The sequence below is a fragment of the Canis lupus genome, chromosome 3 (assembly GCF_003254725.2).
Source record: "Canis lupus dingo isolate Sandy chromosome 3, ASM325472v2, whole genome shotgun sequence".
In the NCBI taxonomy this organism is placed as follows: Eukaryota; Metazoa; Chordata; class Mammalia; order Carnivora; family Canidae; genus Canis; species Canis lupus.
Genome location: NC_064245.1, coordinates 55,658,574 through 55,677,697, shown reverse-complemented (window position 1 = coordinate 55,677,697; position 19,124 = coordinate 55,658,574). Strand labels below are relative to the sequence as shown.

General features: G+C 41.5%; 1 protein-coding gene across 3 annotated transcripts in view; it reads right to left on the bottom strand.

Moving 5' to 3' along the window:
- The window catches only part of ADAMTSL3 (ADAMTS like 3), a 338,177-nt gene that overhangs the window by 69,357 nt on the left and 249,696 nt on the right, over positions 1–19,124 (bottom strand). For all 3 annotated transcript variants that reach the window (XM_025436861.3, XM_025436862.3, XM_049108513.1), the window contains exon 20: positions 6,554–6,707. In XM_025436861.3, the coding sequence (XP_025292646.3) occupies positions 6,554–6,707 (154 nt within the window). The remainder of the gene's footprint in view (positions 1–6,553; positions 6,708–19,124) is intronic.

Sequence of the window (19,124 nt, the reverse complement as noted above, 5' to 3'; positions counted from 1 at the left end):
TATCTGTCTAGATTATATGGTCTAGTTTATCAGTCTGGTATACCAGGTCTAGTTTAGTCTAGATTATCTGGTTTAGTTTACCTGGCATAGTTTATCAGTTTAGTTTGTCAATCTAGCTTCTCTAGTCTAGTTTATCAGGTCTATTTTATCTAGTCTAATTTCTCTGTCTAGCCTGAACCTCTCTCTGGGGCTCCAGACCTAATTATATCTACTGCTTATCAGAAATCTCTTCCTGGTACTTCAAGTTTTAAAATATTATCATCTAAACACATTATTTCTGCTTCCTGTCCCATCCCAAGTATCCTCCTTTTCCTGTATTCCCCAAGTTAATGGCATCACTTTCTCCCAATTACCCCAAGGCAGAAACCAGAAAATCATTGTGATTCCTCTCTGTCCACTGGAGTGCTGACCCCACCTCTCACTGGCTCTCAGGTCAGTAAAATTGTTAGTATCTGTCCCCAACTCTGCATTCAACCATATCACAGTGGCCACCTGAAGTTGGCCATGGTGGGAGTACTTACACCACAGAAATCAATACGGCTAAGAAATAGTAACTACCCTTCTCAACACTCCTCCCCCAAAGCTGGTTGTTAAACACTTACAAGCACATCTCATCCCTGTCCCTTAGCTCCCAGCTCCAAATGTCATCCTGCTTAGGCAGGATATCTGAAACATTGTGAGCATCTACTGCCACACTCTCTCTGCTAGATATTGCCATAGTCCCTTCCCCAGACTTCCAGCTTGCACCCTTGTAGTTACCCAATGTCTCCATATAGCTGTCGGAGTAAATAAACCAAAATAAAATCTGACTGTGTCGTCTCCTTGTTGGATAAAATCTAAACTCATTAACATGGAGTCCTAATATCCTCTATAACTAAATTCTCAAGCTTTCTCTTTTGTCATAACCTTGAACCTATGTTCTAATCCCATGGTATTTCTGGTAGTTCTTCCCAACATATGACTCCATTTGACACCCTCTACCTTTGTCCAACTGGTCTCTTCACCCAGAGTCTCCTGTGTCCTCCCCCACATAGGCCTAGAGAATGGACACTGATCTTCCAGAACTCTGCCCAAGGGATCCTCTTCTGTGAAACTTGTCCTGACCTTCTCCTCACCCAGTGGCATTGGCCACTGCCTTCTGCATCCTACCATGGCACCGATGGTGCTTTACTGTTCTCATTTGTTTATGTATATATTTCTCTCCCATTGGACTAGGAGGTCTTTTCCATTTTGTATCATAACATCTAAGACACAGTAGCAGGCAGCCCTGGTGGCTCAGTGGTTTACTGGGGTGTGATCCTGGAGACCTGGGATCGAGTCCCACATCAGGCTCCCTGCATGGAGCCTGCTTCTCCCTCTGCCTGTGTCTCTGCCTCTCTCTCTCTCTCTCTCTCTGTCTGTCATGAATAAATAAATAAAATCTTAAAAAAATAAATAAAACACAGTAGCACTTGATGAATGACTGCAGAAATAATTAATAAGGAAATGGTATCTCTGACACTGAAAACTGTATGTCTAGGCAGAGAGATCGTCTCTGCCCTCAGGGCACAGCATAGCACCTGGTACACAGTAAAATCCTCTTTACTGAATGAATAAATGAATGAATGACTGAGTGTATGCCCTTGGATGCTGCAGGACAGATGATACAATTCTGAAAGGGGTGCTGGCAAGGCAGACCTGTGCCTCCCTGGGCTTCCGAGGGCTGTAGCGAGGTCAGGCAGCATGGGTCACTGGAAGCTGAGCAGGTTACAGGGAGAGGAGAGGCAGGGGGGGCTATAGTCTCTTCTGAAGTCCAACGTATGTGCAGGAGGCGGGAGACCTAACGAGGCAGATATGGAGCTGGAACCAAGAGGGAGACCAAGAACTGCAGAGAAGCGACTGCATTCCAGATAACCCTGGCAAGTGGATGGGCAGATCTTGGCATTGCCGTCACAGTGCACACCTGGGTGCCTCCCCTCCCTCAACCATCTTCATCTCAGTACTTTGACCAAAAATAAGAATTCTTCACTAGAACTCAGGAAACCTAAAAACCTAGAGCTATAATTAAAAAAAATCTAAAATCAAACACTACATTTCTATTTAAACCAAGACAGGTAGGGATACCTGAGTGGCTCAGTCAGTTGAGCATCTGACTCTTGGTTTTGGCTAAGGTCATGATCTTAGGGACATGAGACAGAGCCCTGCATCAGACTCTGCACTCAGCCTGCACCCTACTTATATTTCTCTCCCTCTGCCCCTCCCCCCTGTTTCCATGCTCTCTCTCTCTCTCTCTAAAATAAATCTTTTTTTTTTTTTTTTTTTTATTTATGATAGTTACAGAGAGAGAGAGAGGCAGAGACACAGGCAGAGGGAGAAGCAGGCTCCATGCACCGGGAGCCCGATGTGGGATTCGATCCCGGGTCTCCAGGATTGCGCCCTGGGCCAAAGGCAGGCGCCAAACCGCTGCGCCACCAGGGATCCCTCTAAAATAAATCTTAAAAAAAAAAGAAAAAAGAAAGAAACCAAGACAAGTAGACTTTTAACAGCAATATGAGGAAAATCCCAGTCTGACATATTTGGAAAGTATCTCCATGGGTAAGTCACTATGATAAGCACTTCCGGTGGCCTATGTGGAGAAAAGTCCAGGGCTACTGCGAACCTACCCCCTACAAGTACACACCCCTGTGGAACACAAGATACAGCACAAATTGCTCCGTTACATTTTATCCTATCTTAAAGCTATAATAGGAAATAAAGGGATGGCATTAAAAATAACTAATGTTGTTGAGCCTTTAGCATGTGCCTGGCATTGTTGCTAAGCACTTTATAGGTATTATTTCTCAGAACAATCCTATGAGGTAGAGACAATGACTACTCCCATTTTACAGAGGAGGAAACTGAGGCTGCCAGAGATTAAGTAACTAAGGAAAGATTGGAACAACTGGGATTAGAACTCAAGTGAGTTAGCTTAGCCACCATGTTGTATTATCTTCCAGAGATCAATACAGCTAAGAAAGATTATTGGAGAAAGCAGGGTTTGTCGTGGTCTTTCAGGAACAAGAAGACCATCAGTGGCAAGATACAGCAGAAGAATTCAAGGGAGAGGTCAAAGTCTGCAGTGGGGGGAAGCCGGGAATGGAGGGGAGACACAGGCCGGACTGCGAGGTGTTCAGGACATCTCTTCTACCCGCCCTCCATCCACTGCATATCAAAGTTGTCAAAATGAAGTCCAGCAAAACTCATTCCTCCAAAGAGAATGAGTTTTACTTAAGCCTAAGGCTCCAGTTTGAACTTTTATCTACAAATGGAGGCTTGAGAGGGAATAAAGATCACAGCACAGGTGGCCTTGGCCTTTCTTGTCTTCAGACCCCTTCAATAATGCAGGGGTCAGGTCTATAGTGAAGACCATGCATTTCCAGTCTGGGGAGTCGATGGAGGTGGTGCAGAAGTGAGATGAAGAGGAGGTGAAAGTTGGAGGACATATAGGCCTCGATAGTCTCAGTGGAATAAGACAAGTGCACCACCAGAGAAAGGGAATCGGAGCTGCTATGGGATGGTGGATTTTTAGGGGATTTTTAGGAAATAGGAAGAAACATATGATACCCAAGTAAATCAGACAGTATGAATACCAAGGACGTCTAAATCAGCATGGTGATATTATTTCCTTCAGTGAATCCCAGTAGCTCAGGCCAGGGAACCAAAAGCCAAATAATGTCACCTGAAAAGTAATACAAGGGTGGAAGTGAGCAGATGATCCAGGCAGGGGGTGAAGGGAGGGCAAGCCTAGCTACAGCGAGATGGGGGTGGGGGAGGGAGAGCAGGAAGCTAATTCTGAAGGTCATGTTTGAGCTGGTGTAAGGGGTCACCATGCCAAGGTGATGGGGCAGGGGTCAGTGAAGTGAACAATGGTAGGAGATAGGGATAGAAGGTTAGAAAGGTCATGGGCAGGGATGTTGGTTGTCGCCAAGGAAGAATGGATCTGGAGGTAGTGTGTGCTGGAAAAAAGGCATCCAGTGTCTTGTGATGCAATGAGGGCAACGTTGGTGCTGAGTGCACGATGGTGTTGGGGAAATGGTGCGACAGAGCAGGAGTTGGGAGGGTGGGTGAAGGCCAAGTGTGTCACTTGGCTCTATGATATGGTCAGGGGGAGAAGAGGATGCCACATCACACTGCGAAGGGAGAGGCCAAATCTCAGCAAGCAAGGGCCACTGAGCAAAGGTGACGGTGTGATCCAGGCTACTGCAGAAATGGAGGCCCAGCTCAGGGTGATCTGGCGGGGCTGGGAGCAGAGGCGTTCCCCTCTCTTCTCTGTTTCTATGACCCACATGTTTGGCAAGCCAAGGAATGGGGTGGGGAAAGAAGAGATATTACTGTCTTTTTTTCTTGTGTTTCCCCCCTCCCTAAAATTTATAATTTTACCCTGTTCTCCATTGCATGCTGTAAGAGTTTATAATTTCATCTGCACTGCATTGCGCCTTAATAACCACGCTGTATTTCCGCATGCTATTTTGTGATTATCTTAGAGGAAGCTCCAGTACTCCTGTAGTTTCTTTCTCCTTGAAGGCAATTTACAGCCTAATTGCCTTGCTATGCAACCATCCACAATTAATAAAAGTCAGATAGATAAGTGCTTTGAAGCATGACACTGTGCCATATGCCACAGGCATTCTTGAATTCCAGGACACGACAAAACTTGGGATCTCAAGTTTTTGGAATCTCAAGATTTCGAAAATGTGGTCTCAAAGAATTCCCAGGAAAAAAATGTTGACATTGTCCATGAATCAGCATAGAGAGGCAGCTAATAGCAGGGACTCAGGAATCAGACAGACCTGTGGTCAAACAAGCCAAGGCGTCCAACTGGCAGCTACAGATCTTTGGTCAAGTCTCATACATTCTCTAAGTCTTGGGTTCCTCTGTCTAAATGGAGATGATATTTGTCTCACAAATTGCTGGAGACTGAAGGACTTAATGCATGCAAGGAGCTCCGCATCATAAATGTTCAATAAATAGCTCAAAAATGCTTTTATTTTTAAAGTTATAACTGTTTTTTTTTACTTTGTTTTATGAGTTTCTCCAGGAAAACTATTGACAATTTGGATTTTATATCTAAGGTTTTTTTTTTTTTTCAAGCAACATTAACGTAGTTAATTTCTGATTTTTGTTTTCTTCCCATAAGCTCAGGAGGTACCCAAGGGTCTTAATATTACTTTACGGGTAAATAATTAAAGACCATGAACAACAAGGCAGGAGACAGACCAAGAGTCTACTCTGGTGGTCCTACTCTGCCTTCCCAGCTCTGAACACCCCATCACTATTCTGCTGCCTTATTTTTCATTTGCTGTAGGACCAGCCCTCGACTCATTGCTGTCACCCACCCTTCCACATGAAAAACACATGCATATGTGCAAACGTATATTCTGTTGTGTACACTGAAAATACAGAGGAGTCCGACATGCATGTTAGCTTTTGGTTATATATTATTCTAAGCTTAGTATATATTTATATACTTCATACTAAGATTACTATTATTTATTTTCTCTTTTTTTATTTTTTTTAAATTTAAATTCAACTAATTAACGTGTAATGTATTATTGGTTTCAGAGGCAGAGTTCAGTGATTCATCAGTCTTATATAACACCCAGTGCTCATCACATCACGTGCCCTCCTTAATGCCCATCGCTCAGTTACCCCATCCCCCTACCCCCTCCCGTCCAGTGACCCTCAGTTTGTTCCCTATGATTAAGAGTCTCTTATGGTTTGTCTCCCTCTCTGATTTCATCTTGTCTTATTTTTTCCTCTCTTCCTCTATGTTCCTCTGTTTTGTTTCTTAAATTCCACATATGAGTGAGATCATATGATAATTGTCTTTCTCTGATTGATTTATTTCGCTGAGCATCATACTCCCTAGTTCCATCCATGTCATTGCAAATGGCAAGATTTCCCTTTTTTGATGGCTGAGTAGTATTCCAGTATGTATATATATATATATATATATATATACTGATATATATATGTGTGTGTATATATATACACACATTACACTAAGCTTATTACTTACAATTAATTGAAGAAGTGCCCAAATCACCATTAAAAAAAAAACAATGATAATTTATGTTTTCATCCTTGCTGGTTTTAGATTATACACAAGAACAGATACTTGAATACTTAAAAATACTTAGCTCTTCTACTCGTACTGGAATGGGTCCAAAAGCATTATTGGCGAAGTAAACCAGAAAGTAGTAGTTCAGCTTAACTTCTATAAGGAATACTCCTGAATTGTAAGTGGAAGAAATCGTGGCCAAGTGAAGGACAGAAGGAAGTTTAAATCCAAATTTAAACTAGGAAACCTAATAGATGCATTTGCTAAGTTGTGTGGACATTCCTTAACATTGGTTTTCCTTAGAACTGTATCATGTATTCAACATCATATTGGTTGCTGTTCAAACAATTCTGAGTTCTGCTCGATCTGCTCTACCTATAGATTAGAAACGTGCTGCTTTATGGGAAATAAAGTCACCAGGATGAGAGGAACAGAATGAGTATTTCCTCTGGAGCATGGCCTTTACATACTTACTATTGCACGCAGGCATCTGGCAAGGTCTCATAAGAGGGGGCCCTGGAAGGTCTCGGCACATCATCTCACTGAGAGGCACGCGTCGGCCTTTGGCTGTCAGCCTCTGACACACCTGCTTTCTTCGCTGGGTTCCAACACCACAGCTGACAGAACACTGCAATGAGAGTTAGGCACCTGTCACGTGGCATGTCGGCAGTTATGCACCTGTCACAGCCAACCGCCAAGTGTCCGGCGGCACAACCAGGGCATCTCACAGGTGGCTGTGCCAGTAAGTACGCCATTTCCTAGGCTTGAACCCCTCTTATTTTTTATTTATCTTTTATTTCTTTAATTCAAGTTTATATGACATACACCATTACATTGGTTTCAGGTATACAACACAGTGATTGGACAAGTCCATATGATATTCAGTGCTCACTGCAGTAAGTGCTGTCACCACGGGTCACAACACAGCATCATTACGATGTTACTGACTGTATTCCTCATGCCATGACTTGTCGTGACTTTTATCCCCGTGACTTGTTTTTTTTTTTTTTTTGACTTATCTTTTATAACACAAGGAGTTCCCTCCTCCCCACCCTCCCTTCCTTCTTCCTCTCTGAGACAGTAATTAATTTCCGGTAATTTACTGTATTGGGGATTTTTTGTCAGTATAATCGATATCTATTTTATATTGGATAAAGCATGAAGATTTTTGGACGAGGAACCTTCTAAAATTTATAACCCAAGATCGAACTAGTTTAGAATAAATTCATTTTATCTTTACTTCTCTCCTGTTTCTACACAGCCTTTAAATGGTTGAAAGGACGTTTCTAAACAAGGTTTGGGTTGTTGTTTGCTTGTTCATTTCTTTTTTTTTTTTTTTCATTGAAAACACCAAACTGTTATGGACTTTAAACTAGACAGCCATACTGATTTTTTTTACTTATTTTTTTTTTTATAGAGTAAGATGAGTACACTCTAAAAAAAAAAAAAAACCCATGATCATACCCATGACCAAGACTTCAAGAAACAAAAAAGTATTAAAGTTTTTTAAAAATCAAACTACTTTACATAACACTAATATTTGATCATCAATGTGTGCATAACACTGATATTTGATAATAATTCTGTGTACATGCAATCTTAATTTAAAAATGTAATGTAGTTTTATTTTTTTATTTATTTTTTTTGTAATATAGTTTTAGTAGGCATATTAGAAAAAAGGGAACTAAGGTAGAATCAAAGCAGTTGTTAAACATCTGAGGTTTTCTACCCACCATAACAATTAATTCCCAAAAGAACGCTGTAATGTTAAGGAAGAAAACTGAAGAAGCCAACGGAGATTTGGATGGTTGTTTTTAAGGTTTGACTCAGGAGAGTAGCTATTGGCCTACTGCTGAGAAGGATGAAGACATAAGCCCATTTGGTTCTCCCTCTCCCTACAAACCTCCAATTACCTCCATGATCATTTAGGAGACATCTGGATTTCTGATATCTACGTTCTGTATTGAGATGTGATTGTTGACTGATTAGTCTTAACCCTGTACATAAATTAACTCATTACTCATCTTCTGTCTTTTCATCAGTGTCTGTGCATTTATGGTGAGTCATCCTGGCCCTGCAGGATTTTCACAATGTACTTACACATATTCTCTGACTACCTCTCTGTTGCCTTTCTTTTCCATTTAATTTATTTTTATTTTTATTTATTTATTTTTTAAGTAAGTTAATTTTTTATTGGTGTTCAATTTACCAACATACAGAATAACACCCAGTGCTCATCCCATCAAGTGTCCCCCTCAGTGCCCGTCACCCATTCACCCCCACCCCCCGCCCTCCTCCCCTTCCACCACCCCTAGTTCATTTCCCAGAGTTAGGAGTCTTTATGTTCTGTCTCCCTTTCTGATATTTCCCACACATTTCTTCTCCCTTCCCTTGTATTCCCTTTCACTATTATTTATATTCCCCAAATGAATGAGAACATATAATGTTTGTCCTTCTCCGACTGACTTACTTCACTCAGCATAATACCCTCCAGTTCCATCCACGTTGAAGCAAATGGTGGGTATTTGTCATTTCTAATGGCTGAGTAATATTCCACTGTATACATAAACCACATCTTCTTTATCCATTCATCTTTCGATGGACACCGAGGCTCCTTCCACAGTTTGGCTATTGTGGACATTGCTGCTAGAAACATCGGGGTGCAGGTGTCCCGGCGTTTCATTGCATCTGAATCTTTGGGGTAAATCCCCAATAGTGCAATTGCTGGGTCGTAGGGCAGGTCTATTTTTAACTCTTTGAGGAACCTCCACACAGTTTTCCAGAGTGGCTGCACCAGTTCACATTCCCACCAACAGTGTAAGAGGGTTCCCTTTTCTCCGCATCCTCTCCAACATTTGTGGTTTCCTGCCTTGTTAATTTTCCCCATTCTCACTGGTGTGAGGTGGTATCTCATTGTGGTTTTGATTTGTATTTCCCTGATGGCAAGTGATGCGGAGCATTTTCTCATGTGCGTGTTGGCCACGCCTATGTCTTCCTCTGTGAGGTTTCTGTTCATGTCTTTTGCCCATTTCATGATTGGATTGTTTGTTTCTTTGGTGTTGAGTTTAATAAGTTCTTTATAGATCTTGGAAACTAGCCCTTTCTGATACATCATTTGCAAGTATCTTCTCCCATTCTGTAGGTTGTCTTTGAGTTTTGTTGACTGTATCCTTTGCTGTGCAAAAGCTTCTTATCTTGATGAAGTCCCAATAGTTCATTTTTGCTTTTGTTTCTTTTGCCTTCGTGGATGTATCTTGCAAGAAGTTACTGTGGCTGAGTTCAAAAAGGGTGTTGCCTGTGTTCTCCTCTAGGATTTTGATGGAATCTTGTCTCACATTTAGATCTTTCATCCATTTTGAGTTTATCTTTGCGTATGGTGAAAGAGAGTGAGACAGGGATGTCCACTCTCACCACTGCTATTCAACATAGTATTGGAAGTCCTAGCCTCAGCAATCAGACAACAAAAAGACATTAAAGGCATTCAAATTGGCAAAGAAGAAGTCAAACTCTCCCTCTTCGCCGATGACATGATACTCTACATAGAAAACCCAAAAGCCTCCACCCCAAGATTGCTAGAACTCATACAGCAATTTGGTAGCGTGGCAGGATACAAAATCAATGCCCAGAAATCAATGGCATTTCTATACACTAACAATGAGACTGAAGAAAGAGAAATTAAGGAGTCAATCCCATTTACAATTGCACCCAAAAGCATAAGATACCTAGGAATAAACCTAACCAAAGAGGTAAAGGATCTATACCTTAAAAACTCTAGAACACTTCTGAAAGAAATTGAGGAAGACACAAAGAGATGGAAAAATATTCCATGCTCATGGATTGGCAGAATTAATATTGTGAAAATGTCAATGCTACCCAGGGCAATTTACACGTTTAATGCAATCCCTATCAAAATACCATGGACTTTCTTCAGAGAGTTAGAACAAATTATTTTAAGATTTGTGTGGAATCAGAAAAGACCCCGAATAGCCAGGGGAATTTTAAAAAAGAAAACCATAGCTGGGGGCATCACAATGCCAGATTTCAGGTTGTACTACAAAGCTGTGGTCATCAAGACAGTGTGGAACTGGCACAAAAACAGACACATAGATCAATGGAACAGAATAGAGAACCCAGAAGTGGACCCTGAACTTTATGGTCAACTAATATTCGATAAAGGAGGAAAGACTATCCACTGGAAGAAAGACAGTCTCTTCAATAAATGGTGCTGGGAAAATTGGACATCCACATGCAGAAGAATGAAACTAGGCCACTCTCTTGCACCATACACAAAGATAAATCCATTTATTTTTAATGTTTTATTATAAATTCAATTAACATATAGTGCATTATTAGTTTCAGGGGGAGAATTCGGTGATTCATGAATTGTATATGGCACTCAGTGCTCATTACTTCATGCCCATCACCCAGGTACCCCATCCCTCTACCCCTTCCCCTCCAGCAACCCTCAGTTTGTTTCCTAGAGTTAAGAGTCTCTTATGGTTTGTCTCCCTCCATGTTTTCATCTTACTTTATTTTCCCTCCTTCCCCTATGTTCATCTGTTTTTTTTATAAATTTAATTTTTATTGGCGTTCAATTTGCCAACATATAGAATAACACCCAGTGCTCATCCCATCAAGTGCCCACCTCAGTGCCCATCACCTAGTCACCCCCACCCCCCTCCCTCCTCCCCTTCCACCACCCCTAGTTCATTTCCCAGAGTTAGGAGTCTTTCATGTTCTGTCTCCCTTTCTGATAATTCCCACTCATTGTTCATCTGTTTTGTTTCTTAAATTCCACATATGAGTGAGATCATATGGTATTTGTCTTTCTCTAGCTGACTTATTTTGCTTAGCATAGTACCCTCTAATTCCATCCACATTGCAAATTGTATGATTTTATATTCTTTTTGATGGCTGAGTAGTATTCCAGTGTGTGTGTGTGTGTGTGTGTGTGTGTGTGTGTGTGTGTGTGTATCATATCTTTATCCATTTATCTGTCAATGGACATTTAGACTCTTTCCATAGACTGGCTATTGTGGACACTGCTGCTATAAACATTGGGGTGCAGGTGCCCCTTCGGATCACTACATTTGTTTCCCCTGGATAAATACCTAGTAATGCAGTTGCTGGTCATAGAGTAGCTCTATTTTTAACTTTTTGAGGAACTTCAAGAAGGCTGCACCAGTTTGCATTCCCATCAACAGTATAAGAGGGTTCCCCTTTCTCCACATCCTCACCAACACCTGTTGTTTCCTGGCTTGTTCATTTTAGCCATTCTGAGAGGTGTGAGGTGGTATCTCATTGTCATTTTGATCTGTATCTCCCTGATGCCTTTCTACATGATGAACACCAAGAGGAAGAACGGATAGTTGGGTCTGATTCTCTTTCCCTTTGAACTGTGCAGACCCTGTTCCACTGTCTTCATGCACTGAATGCTACTGTGAGGATATGCGCAGCCAAACAGGGAGTTTTTGTTGTGTATCCATTTGCCCTTTCTGCTCAGAGGCCTGGGGGCTCCTTCTCTATCCATGAAGTTCTGCACTGTAAGCACGCTGTGTCGCACTGGGTCATATCTTCTTGGCACATTAGTACGCCATTATGACTTACAGACCAAAGCTTTTATCCAAGAAAGGTTTTTATTATTACTATTTGTTATTAATAAATTCTCCTTTATTATCTCTGAATATTTCTCTCTTTTATTTTCTGTGCCATTTGATCTGTTCTTTTCACAAATGAACTTGGGTTATTTCCTTTCCATCTTTCATGTCCACAGCTGCCCCTGAAAATCAGTGCACATCTGTGCTCTTTCCCCACATAGTAGACGCATCATTCCAGCCTGTACACATCTGTCTTCTGTCACTTTCTTTAACTTTGTTGTTGTTTGTAATATGTTTTTTTTTGCAGCAGGCTTTTTTTGCCCTGAATGTTCCAACTGTCTTCTCCTTTTGTTGACTTACGATCTCATTTTGAGCTCAAACCTTGTTTTAAAGCCACTTTCCCGCCAGACACCATAACTATAATTTTCTCAGGGACACAGAGCCTATTTGTTGGCAGTGTTCCCTGGGGGATAGTGTTGTGATATTACCATCATTCGTGTGGCTCTTGCCTGGTGTTGATGCACGGGTTTTATGCTGGAGCTCTGAGTGCAGCTCTTTGCCAACAATGTGGGCAGAGGATGAGGAAGGGCAGCTTACATCTGTTGTGTGCAACACTCTGGCACCGCATTTTCATTTCTGTTGCCCATGTCTGTTCAGCTCTTGGCATTTGAGTGGCTGGTGTGACTCAGAGAAAAGCCTCTTCCGCAACTGGCTCACTGTGTAATAATCCAGCAACTGCTGCCCCTTCTTCCCACTTCTTCACCCCTGGCAGCCATCCCTCGGCCAGGAGGGCCACAAATGCCATGTCTCCTTTGGTGCCACCTGCCCGCAGTTCTGCAGGGACATTCTCAGGGCAGCTTACCTGCCCTCTGTAATCAGAGGACCATTGAATAGGCCCCAGAGGACTGTCACATGTCGTCCTAGGGAGATCTATACCGAGCACGGCGCCCGAGGGATACTTGCCAGCTCGCAGCCTTCCCTCTCATTTTGGCCCAGGTTTTACGGCCTTTGGCAGGTGTGTTCCATGATTTATAGTTTGGGATTCTAGCCATTTCATTGTTCACTGAAGACAAACTGTTCCCTCTCTTCCATTCTCCTTGTGGGTTTTTTTGTTGGATTTCAAAGGAGTAGAATGGAATTTTCTTAAAGTCCTTTATTGTCATTGTTAACAAGAAGCCCTCAACTATTCATATTTTCAGTACAGAGAAAAGCTTTTTGTAAACTTTTGAACAAGTAACTTTATTTTTTTAAATTTATGATTTACTATTTTTTAACCAACTCAAATCATCATCTAGGAGTTTCTCATTTAATAAAAATTAACATCAACTTCTTTTTCTTTTTAAAGATTTATTTATTTTAGAGAAAGACGGAGAAAAGGAGGAGCAGAAAGAGAAGGAGAGGGAGAGAATCCTTAAGCAGGCTCCCCACTGAGGACAGAGTCCAATGTGGGGCTCAATCCTAGGACTTCGAGATCACAACCTGAGCTGAAATTAAGGGTTAGCTGCCCAACCAACTAAATCACCCATGTACTGCAAAAATTCACACAAACTTTTTAATGTCGGTTCATGTAACAGTGAGTTACATAATTGCCAGTCTCCGCTCATAAGCCATTTCTAATAATAAATATATGATTTTTTCCTCCCCATTATGAAGCATCATAATGAGGAGCATCATTTGTAAACTCCCTCTTGGGATGGAGGTCTTATGTGACCTTGTGTTTTCTAAGTTCAAAGTTAGGGTGCCATTAAAGAATGTTCCCAACTCAGAAAAAGAGGAAGGGACAGAATCAGTGCCATTAATTACAATTCACAAAGCCACAACCTTTTGCCAAAGCTTTTGCTATTTATTCTACAGAAATCTGGTAGACTCCTTGGGAAGAGCTCCAGGGAACAATATACCTTGAGTTTTTGCAACTTTGTAACTATTTATCTGTGATCTTTACACTTTAAGGTCACCTTGGTAGGATATAACATCCTTGGCTCACATTTTCTTTTTTGTAGTATATTAAATCTGTTGCTCCATTGCTTTCTAGTATGAAGTGGTCTTGTCAAGAAGTCTGCTGCTAATCTGATTTTCTTTCCCAAGTCACGAGCAAGTGACTTGGTCTTTTTGCCTGGATACACAAGTACATTTTCCCTTATCTTTAAAACCAATACTTCAGCAGAAGATGTCTTGATATTAGCCATGGTGGGTCCATTTACCCAGGGTTGTGGTGTCCCCTTTCAATATTGTGATTTGTGTTAAATAGTGATTTTATTTATAGTTTTGTCTTGTTGTTTTGGTTTTCTTTTCTTGGAACTCTAGTATACTTATATATTGGATTTTATTTCCTCTTTCATATCTATTTTTACTTGAATTCTATTTTTCTTTGATTATTTTCAATCCCCTCCTTTCTTTCATTTCTCTTATTACCCTTGTTTCTAGTTTACTCTCCACTTGAGAAATTTTCCCCATAAGTTTTCTGGTTCTCTCCTGAACCACGTTAGTTCTTTTTGGTCACATCCCCCTGTTATTTATTCAACTCATGCCTGGGTTTTACTGTTTCTGATTTGTTTCTGTGTATTTCTTAATTTCTTTCAGCTCATTTCAAAACAGTAAGTTATATTCTCATCCGAGGCCAAATTTTCATGATGTTGCTATGCTATTGACACTTTTAGCTTACAGTATCTTTGTATGGGGCTTGCTGACACTCCTATTTAAATGAGATAATTTTTTGTTTCTGAACTTTTAGGAAAGTATACGGAGGTGGCAGTGTTTTGAGGTCATTGCCTTCACTGTTCCCTCTTCTGGTGTTGAAGAGAAGTATTCAACAGTTTGGACACAGTTCTGAGATTCATATGTTCTGGAATCTTCTGTTCCCAGGGGTCTGAGCTTTCCTTCCCTTCCTTTTCATATCCTTGCTCAGCTTGGATTACAGTTATGGCAGGTGTGCCGTGTATTGCTTTGGCTCTTAGAGATGTGCATTCCCCTCATGCTCTCCAGTCTACTTAAGGCCTAAGTGGGTCTACATGATCTTCCTTGCACTCAACCATAGCCTGGGACCCAGAGTCCTCTCTTCTGTGTCACTGACGGGTCTCAGACCCTGAGGTGGCATGCATCATTGACTTCTGTGTTCCCTGGATTTTGGCTTGCTCTTACCTTCTTTCTGTTGGCCTAGCTGTTAAACTTAGAGTTTCTGCACAGTTTCCTTGACTGTGTGTGGTTGGGCCTCACCCATGTGTCTCACTCATGTTAAAGTGGCTATCTGTGTTTTTTTCTTTCTTTTGGCAATCCTAATTGTTCTGTTTTCTTTGTTTCTTTAGACCGAAGTATAGTTGATATACAATAATATATTAGTTTCAATATATTATTATATATTATATAGGTGTACAACAGAGTTTCAGGTGTACAACAGAGTAATTTGACCTCTCTATATACGTTACCAGATGCTCACCATGATATGTGGAGTCACCTTCTGTCACCACACAGAGTTATTACAATATTACTGACGCTATGCCTTGTGCTGTGCTTTTCATTCCTGTGACTTATTTACTTTGTAGCTGGAAGTTTGTACCTCCTTAGGCCCCTCACCATGAGGGATCTAGTATATTCTATAGCCATGCAACCATTGTGATTTTGCTTCACCGGAAGCCTCCTACTTTCAAAAGAATTCCTAGCGATGACATACACATATATATCATGGTATTCATTTCTCCACGGTTCAACTACTGCTTAAATGCTGATGCTTCCCACACTTTAGCGCAGATCTCTCCTTAATGATGACTTGTTAGGCACTTAGCTACACACACATCAAAATAGACTCATTTTCTCTTTCAAGTCACCTCCCCAATGTGTTTTTCCTTGCCCAATTTGTTTTAAAATTAATGCCGGCTCTATCCACAACCCTTCTTTTCCATTTCTTTCTTACCACTTCAGTAATGAAATCTGCCTGCGATATATGCTAAAAACATCTCTTACTACTATCTCCTATTCTCTACCCAACTGCTTCCTTATTCTCCTTGGTTTTATTCTACCCTCTCCTAAAAAGCTCTCCCAGGATCCAGTTCCTTCTCCCCCAACACACTGTTCATACCACAGCCAGAAGCACATAAAAGGCTGCATTTGCCTTCTCTATTCAGAAACCTTCCTTGGTGTCCTCACCACTTCAGGGACCAGCAGACACTCAAGGTCCTTCCCCATCTGACAGCAACCTCTCCTCTCTATCTCATCCTTCCATTCCTCTACAGCATCCTCATCTCCAGCCACATAAGCCTGACAAGTCCACCACCTGTGCCTCCGGGTGCACTCCTATCACCACCTGGACCACCTGGGGCTCATTTCCACCCAGCCTGCACTCAACCTTTAAGACTCAACTCTAGAGTCGCGTCTTCTGCAGCACTTCCTTGGAACCCACACAGATGTAAATGTCTCCCCTCGATTTCCATGCAGTTCTGTAGATGGGAGTCCTTGTGGGGCTTGTTACATAATTTTTTTGTGTCTGCTTCATTAAACTGTGAGCTAACTGAAGGCCGCATTCTTGGCTGTCTCAGGTCCCTAGGGCCTGGGCTAGTCAATACAGCAGTGCTCCATCAGTGTCTGTTGGTGACAGGACAGGGCTGTGGCAACAGGCATGTTCAATTTAGAAGCCTTTATAAGTCTAATTTTAGTCAACAAGTGTTTACCAAGCACCCAGTGGGATGCACAGATGCAGAAATGGTCCTTTTCCTCTGGCAACTACAGTCTAGTCAAGAAAATAAGGCATATTCGGGTGTGTGTGTGTATGTGTCTATTATTTAAAATAAGTGGAACAGAGAGAAGTGCATGGACTTGAATGCACTGGGTATATTTCAAGTAGGTCAAAATATAAGAATAAACTGTCATCTTGAGTCTAAAAAGACATTATTCAAATAGGAGAGTAGTTATCTACAAAATTATTAATATTTCAAAACTCATAATACTATGATAATAAAAAAGTAAAATGAAGTTTTAGAATAAACCTTGAGAGCTGGAATAGCCTTTTATTCATGGAAGGAATACCTAATGCATTTGGATCAATCACCATGGATCAAGACCAAACTAACCCTGCAGGATAATGATGGATAGTTTTCATCTAGAGATCAGATATTTCCTAGCTTTGCCAAGCACCAATTATGAAGATAAAAATAAAAACAACACCTTAGAGAAGCCCAACCAAGGTTCTTAAACTCTGTGCAAAAGAGTCCAGACATGGGTACTTCTTTAGATCATTTTCATCCTAAGTAACCATCAATAAGCTAAAAATTGTCTTATCAATAGTATTATGTGTGTGTATGTGTGTGTGCATGTGTAACTCCTTTCTGTGGCTGTGTGTTGGTAAACTACACAAGTTCTTAGGGACAGAGCACTTACTATAACATTTGCTAACTTCTGTGGTATAAATGCTCCCATCATGGCTGATTTCAAATTATCAACCTGACATCACTGAGCACAAGGTAAGAGATCACAGTTTGGTTTTGCAAGCTGGTATGGACAGGCTTTAACAAACTGCTACTTTCATGAGTCATAATTAGTAAGCCTACTGAAAATTAGAATGCCATATTTATAAATCCATGTGTCTAGGACATGTCTTGAGATGTTCTTTGTAAAAATATTCTCATTAAAGAGATCTCCTTTTTACTTAGCATATGGATATATTTTAAGAATTGAAGAGTTAGAAGGTATCAGTAACCAAACACAGGAGCCAAAGATGGCAGAGATGATCATAAGTGTTGGAAAGATGGTGGAGTGAGGTGGGGATCTGATTGGAAATGAAGAGGTTGTCTCTTTGCTTTCCCAGGATTAAGACACATCCTATTTGGAGACCTGGGGACACTGCATTGAACAGAAGGTTATAGACTGTTTCTCAATATAGAGAACTATCTATAGAAGTCAGAGAAGAGGTCAGGACACAGAACCAGCCATGGAGGAAAAATGCAGTGATGTATATCAAATATCTGGTCAAATATAGAGCTTTCTGGAGATCTGGAAGAAGGCAAATCCATCAACAAGATGTAATTAAGTAAACAGGAAAAATAAAAAACACCAAGAAACATCATGAAGGAGAATGATTAAGGTAGGCAAAATGGTAAAATACTCTATCAAAATACAGAGAATCAAGAATGAGGAATGGTTTTACTGATTTCCGCCAAGGAATGAGCCACAAAACAGGCTGCAAGGGGTCCATGGAGCACAGGAATCCACCATTTGGGAAGACTGCCCATATATGAGTCAATACTCCCTTCTTACAACTTGAAATGTGGTGTAAGAATTGAAGGCTTCTTCCTGCCTAAAACTTAGTTCAGATCTAAAAACTAATGAGCCAATGAAGGAAGAAAGCCCAAACATGCCATGAATAGAGCTAGTGTCAGGAAAGAGGACTATTCCAGCTGCAGGCTGAGAGGTCTGGCTCAGTGAAAAATGGGCATTCTGGCATGGCTCCTAAGCCTCTCTGGGTCCAGGGTTGGTGGCCAGTTCCAGTGTAGAAAGGCCTTATCCAGAACCACAAGATGGATGGCTGCCCCCAAGTGAGCTAGCCTGCGGCAGAAGGATCAGTCTGGCAGAAACCTTTGGAGAAGGTGGCAGTTTGGCATCAGAGCCTCTGCCAAAACAAAGTAACTCTGAAATGAAAGGAAATTTCAACTAACAGGAGAAAAGCTGAACCCAGTAGGAAACCCAACATGTGTGCCTGACTCTTCGATCCCAAGTCTGGATGTTCGCTTTTGGTCTCAAAGGCTGAGACTGGCTCTGCCTTCCTGAGCCTGTGTGCACACCCACCCTCCCTCTTGGACATTTTCTAGAGATACAGCTTTGGCTGGGAGGGAGAAGATGTCTTGACTGTGCTTGAGCTGATCTCTGGGGGTGACTACCAATTTGCTCTTGCCCTGCCCAGTGGTTGCCTAGGAAACCGACTCACCTGGGGTCCAATCTAGCTCATCTGGGTAACCTTCACTTCTGTCTCTTCTCATTTCTCCCTGTAAAAAGCCCCCCCTTTTTTTTTTTAAAGATGTATTTATTTTAGGGAGAGAGAGAGCATGAATAAGATACTCAGGAAGTAGCTCCCATTGAAATGCAATAAAAATTTGGGTCATTGTGAGTTAAAGCTGGGAAATGCTACATGATTTCAGGGGTTAAGAGATTTCACAGAAAAGGAAAGCTCAGATATGGATCCAGGACCTGAGAGCAAAGACAAGAGCAAAGACACAAAGGCAACCATGAGTGGATGTGCCGACTGTGTTACTTCAACGATACATAGCCAACAGCTGCCAATTCATTGTTCGCAGAAGGAATGGACAGGGGAGGAAAGCACCTCCAGCCTCCACTCTACGAGGCCAATGAGAAGAGCTTGTTCTATTCTCAAGGCAAAGGAGAAAAGAAAGAAGTAGAATGCCATACTTCAGGGTACAGGAAGGGTTCTAGGTGTTCCCTGGCTGCATCTAAAACAAGGTGCCTGG